Below are 6,000 nucleotides of genomic sequence, written 5' to 3' on the forward strand. Positions count from 1 at the left end.
TGTGAATGTGTTATCTATGGACACAGATGCATAGGGAGCAAAAGTGTTTTTTATTTTTTATTTGAATATGATGCAATATAAGACACAGAAGGCATTTAGGAAGACAATGTATAGCAGTGCAGAAAGTATTAACATCACCTTCTATGCCTTGCATTTCTTTAAATGTTTGTGTGTGTATTGTTTGATTAATCACATTCATTGCCTACGTGTTTGCACATTTAGTACATTTGTTTGGACCTCTGTTAGATATTTATCTGTTTTTGATAATATTCTTTCATCTTATGTTTGATTTTGTTTGAACATGTTTGTTGTTTTATATTTCGGTTATCATTGTGTTGCTCTCACTGAGTTTTGTTCACTTTTTTTGTTTTAGGATCAAAGAAGATGCAATATCTCAGCCAGTCCAGTAAGTAACTATGTCAGACCCACATGAAATCTGCACTGGCTTCACACTGAACTTCTAGCAGAATACAAACATGATACGTGTTTTAAAACTTGATCAAATGTTACAAACTGGTCTGTCATTACAAATTTGATCAATATTCAGATCTTCCAAAGTTTTCCTTGATTCCATGGGGGTCTGATTTTAGGTAGAGATCTTGACATTCCCTTCTGGCTGGTTAGTGCCGTGTGCGTTTGTTGTGGCTTCCTCTGTGATTGGCGGCTGTTTGACCCTCCTCTCTCTCTCGTGATTGGCTGTCCACGATGTGTCATGGCTTCGGCAGCTTCATTTACGTGTATGAGCAGTCTTGCTTTATTTTGCTTGATTCTGTCTGTTGCGAATGGAGACCCAACGTTTCTCTGTCTCTGGGTACATAACAACAAATCGGGCTGATGGATGCTAAATTCATTTCACCCGCTCCGACTTCTTTGGCTGACTGTGTGTTTGTTCTTGACCTCCTTCTCAGTTTGTTCTCTTTTCCCTAGTCTCGCATAGCGAGATTTCAGAATTCTGTGTGAAGTATCAGGATTGTTTAAATGATGGAGATGATCACGCAGTAGATGTGCACGTGGAGAAATCTTTCTACATGTGACACTGAATACATGTCACTCTATGGATGGCTAAAAAACTAGTTTTTGACACGTAGTGGCAGGTCAACTAGACAGACACAAGACAAATGTTATATTTAAAGATTATTCAAAGACCAACTTCTACTTAGTAGTTCTTCCCAAAGCGGCATTGTGTCATCCAGGTAACTTAAGTTAACTTTCCAGGCATCCCGGTGTACGTTTACATCTATTTAGGAATTTACCTGTACCTGTTCATCTCTGTCCTATTCTCTGTTCCTGTAGTTTTACATTTAGTCATTTAGCAGACGCTTTTATCCAAAGCGACTTACAGAGAGTTCAGGGAGCAATAAGCGATGTCATAGAGGAGCAATGATACCCACATGTAATCTGCAATGGCTTTCACACTGAACTTCTAGCAGAATTCAAACATGATAAAATGTTACAAACTGGTCTGTTATTACAAGAATTTACCAATACTCAGATCCTCCAAAGTTTTCCTTGATTCCATGGGGGTCTGATTTTGTGGTTCTTGTAGTTTGCGTGCTCTCCATGTATGTTCGTCATGAATGTAGCTGCACTGCAGTCGTCATGATATTGGCCCGTGTGTCGGCCCGTTTGTCTGAAGTGTTTCACCTCTTGATGGTCAGGATGTTGAGTTTCCGCTGTCTGCTTGTTTATACAGGTGGTTTCCCTTTAGCGGGATCACTGATCTGGTTAATAATGTTCTTCAACCCCAGACAAAGTCCCAAAATCAACCTCAAACAGACCCTCATCCAAGGGAGCCAGAGACGTAAGTATGACGTTTCTTAGAAATAGAAACAATATTTTAATTTGAAAATTGGTTAATAGTTCACATGGTTGATCATTTTACCCAAACTCATAGCTGTAAATGGTCAATTTTAAAATGAGAAAAACAGATTTTCAAATAGTCTCCTATTTTTTCCCACGGCTGTACACACAGACGCACAAATATGTATCATATATTTTTTAATTGTTGCCTGGAACGAAAATGATATACTATGCTTTAAAGACATCGCGGATAACTGTTTTTTCATGCATTGGTTGTATAATGCATGAGAACTAACATGTAGGTCTTCGGCTGGCCGTGGTGTCGCTCATGTATCGATGCGCTGGCTCTTGTTTCTCTGACGTCTCTAACTGCTGCGTGTCAGATGAGACATTATATTATGGGTTATGCGTCTCCTGGCTGACGGGCTGGAGGTGAGGTGTACTCTGGTCTCCAGCTGTCTGTAATGCTACCTGAGCTTGCGCACCTGCCCTGCCTGCTGCCAGACCTCTGGAGCCCCTCCAGCCTACACATCATCTACATCATCTCAGAGCCAATCCTATGAAGTTAAAATCGTGCCAAAAACATTTGCGTGCGCAGGATAACATTTGAAAAGGGCGTTCGTGACATTGCAAGCATGACATCAATTTGCATTCCCAAAAACGTTTCGTAAAGGTAAAAAAATCAAGCTGGAAGCGAAATAAAACAAGTTTTGCAGCATTGTATCATTTTTCGTAAGTTTTCATGTGTTGTGAAACTGCAATATCACATTAAAACTTTGATCTGTATTCTTCTGACCTTCGTTTTATCCATGCTTAATCTTGTGACACGTTTCTTTGCGCTGAAATTCGGCCAAAAGCATTGCGAGTCTGTAAACCGAGGTGTGCCAGCAAAAACAATGGTATTATGAACTGTAAAAGGGATTCACCGCGCAGAACCCATCTTTGTGTATGTCAAATAAGTCTGTTGCAAACGTCCTGCCTACGCAGGGGACAACAGTTTCTTGCAATAACCCGATGTGTTCGGTTCCGTCTCGCTTGTAGCTGCGCTTGAAGTTTTGGCACGACTGTCTCACTTATTTGGTTTGGCAAGTGTGAGTGGGGAGGCGAGGTTCCTATCAAATGAGGTTCCTGATAACTCATCGTTTTCTCTTATCTGATTTGATTCAATAACGCACCAGGCAGAAATGTTACTTTAATGCATGCACCCGGACAATCATAGATATTTTATACTTGAATATTTAATTCTGCAAGGTGAATCCGTTTGGCCACCATTGTTTTTGCACGCACACTTCTGTTTACAGACTTGCAATGCTTTTGGCCTTATGTGAACGCTAAAAAACGCGTAAACGTGGAAAACCTGAGGTCAGAAGAATACAGATCATAATTATTTGGCGTTAATATGAAGTTGTAGTTTCACAACACATGAATTACAATTATGAAAAATGTACTTGCAGATTGGTTTACACCTTTACAAATCTTCATTGTGAATGACAATTTTTGACCACAACAATTATTTCTGTTTACAAATTTACAGGAATCATTTGGAAATTTCCTATTTAATACTTAATTTATTTAACTACTGTTACATACTCGGACATCATGCAGTGCAAATAATGAGTAGGTGATGATGATAATGCACAAAATGTGCTGATATGCATTTTTACGAAACTTCTGTCAAGGTGTGTGATGTCAATATTGACAGAATTAAAACTAGGGTGAACCGTCTCTTTAATAAAGCTCTTTGCTTGTTTTAGATGGAAGATACGAAATTAAATGCCTAAATGATATGCTATGTGCTTTGTGTATCTGAGAGGGGCACTGAGTTAGATAGTGAGTGGAAGGGTACTGTATATCCACATGCTAAAAGTGCACGGGTCAAAAGGTCATTGCAAGCAGACCTTCTGACAGGGCGACTTGATCCTGAAGAGGTGAAAGGTCACTAACTTGAACAGTAAGATTTCTGGTGGAGGGAGAAGTGGAGCGTACGTTTCTTCGATGTGTGTGTGCGAGTGAGAAAGTCCAGTTTTGCATTCACCTCATCTTTGATTTTGGGTGGGAGGTGGTGTAGTGATATCTGTTTAACACCCTCTTCACCCTTGTGTTTAGTTTCTACGGCTACGGTTGATTGACAGGGGACATGCAAAATGTATGTGTCTTATGCAAGCATACAGCTAGCATTTCAGGGTCTGTCCGGAGCCTTTGACCCCCACCACTCTCACTGTAATGAGAGAAAACTGTACAAGCACTGATCTCTTATTATGTATTTATGTGCGTTTCATAAACAACCTCGATGTAGTTGCTATTTATTTAAAATTGTTTTTTGTGCTATGCAGGAATTTTTCTACGTCAAAATATGCTGGCAAGAAAATATTTATGTAGCGCAGTGGATCTCAATTCTTTTTTCATTTTAAGTGACTCTCATTGTGCATCATTTTAAGCTCTTCCAAACTTCTACCCAATAAATGATTATACATCTTGGCATAACTATTTCTAACCTGTAAGGTTAAAAAAACAACCAAATATAAAAAATATCTAGATTTTTTTTGTAGTGTTAGATTTTTGTTTTAACTTGTTTTAAATACTTTTACATCATCTCAAGGCCACTTTAAGGGATTTTTCTAGGCCTGCTATAACACTGAAACCCTGCTATAGAAGAGTATACCATACTTTCAGACTTTTTTCCTGTGAGTCCGCTTTGCAATGATGCACATTGTGAAAAGCGTTTTAAAAACCAAATGTACTTGAATGTGAATTGAACTTATGAAATATGCTATTTATTCACTATACACTAACTTCATAATTTACACAAGGGTAAGAACATAGTAAACAGAATGGACGAACTGTTAAAATGTGTAAAAGGATGAAAATAAAATTTTGAAGATGTAGGTAAGCGAGTGTAACCTTTCACGAAGGTGCCAATTTGAAGGTATTGTTAGTATTTTAAGCATCTTTTGACATTTTGATATTTTCATAGTGAAAAAAACCCAATAATAAGTGATAAGTGAGTCAAAAGTCCTACCAAAAAAGGGCTTCTGGTTTACTGATACCAAACCTTGCTGCTTTTCTGAATGGCTGCGTTCTGCTCCCCACAGGAAATTGCATCAGCAATTTGAGAGTTACAAGGATCAGGTGAAGAAAATGGGAGATGAAGCACAGGCCAGCCAGGAACAGAAGGCCGACGCTCCCACCTGCGGAATCTGCCATAAAACCAAGTTTGCCGACGGCTGCGGCCACCTCTGTTCTTATTGCCAAACCAAGTTCTGTGCACGCTGTGGGGGACGAGTTTCACTACGCTCCAACAAGGTACAGCCCTAACATCCCACAGATTTGATGCTATTTTACGGCATACTGTGCCGTATATTTTGTAAATACTATATGTATGATCTGCTCCAATGGTTGTGCAGTTACCACAATGACCAAAAGAGGGCGATACTCCCTCTGTTTTTGTCACAACAGCGTCTTGCCCCGTGGCATCCCAGACACAGCTTATCTAACCTCGGATGTTTTTTCCAATGTAGTCTACCGCTTTTAAATCATTATACTCAGAGTAATTAACTGCGATAGGATTGGCTGCTGTCGTACACAACTGTGTGTTTATATGTGTGTCTGAATGTAACTCACAGTTGTTTTGTCCTCTTCTGTTCTTGTCTTTCTCTCTTGCTTTTCCTCCTCTGTGGAATTGCAACAGGAGGATAAAATGGTTAGCATCATTTTACTTGTCTTTGTTTTGATATTTAGATGCATCTTGACCTAAGATGTACTTTGCTATGGTGTTGTAAGCGACCCGTACAAAATAAACATATGTATTGCATTTTTATTTTAATCATTAAAGCGTCAATAAAATATTTTCTAACAGAATATCATTATTTTCAAAATAGTATAAAAAGTGTTTAAATTGTTGTCTACTTTTTAAAAATGTATTTGACATTTTGTTTTATAAACAATACAACATTCTTATAAAAAAATGTCTTGATTATTTTATTAGCTATTTAAATATGCAGGTTTTGGTTATATTGATATACAGTAGATGTAGTACATGGCAGAACCAATAGCAAAGGTTAAACTCACGAATGTCATGATGACTGATTTAATATATCAAACGTTTGTCCTAAACAGTAACGTAATTCAGAGGACACCTATGAAGTCTGACATTTCACGAGTTATAGCCGCCGTTTGTGTAAGTGAGATCTGCGTGTATAG

At 38.5% G+C, this 6,000-nt stretch overlaps 1 protein-coding gene across 1 annotated transcript in view; it reads left to right on the forward strand.

Moving 5' to 3' along the window:
• Positions 1 to 6,000, forward strand: part of rims2a (regulating synaptic membrane exocytosis 2a) — a gene marked incomplete at its 5' end in the record, with an annotated part of 113,104 nt that overhangs the window by 15,174 nt on the left and 91,930 nt on the right. Inside the window, 3 exon segments of the mRNA XM_079469300.1 lie at positions 374 to 406; positions 1,694 to 1,801; positions 4,893 to 5,103. Of these exon segments, the coding sequence (XP_079325426.1) occupies positions 374 to 406; positions 1,694 to 1,801; positions 4,893 to 5,103 (352 nt within the window).

This window comes from Barbatula barbatula (assembly GCF_947034865.1).
Source record: "Barbatula barbatula genome assembly, chromosome: 12".
Classification (NCBI taxonomy): Eukaryota; Metazoa; Chordata; class Actinopteri; order Cypriniformes; family Nemacheilidae; genus Barbatula; species Barbatula barbatula.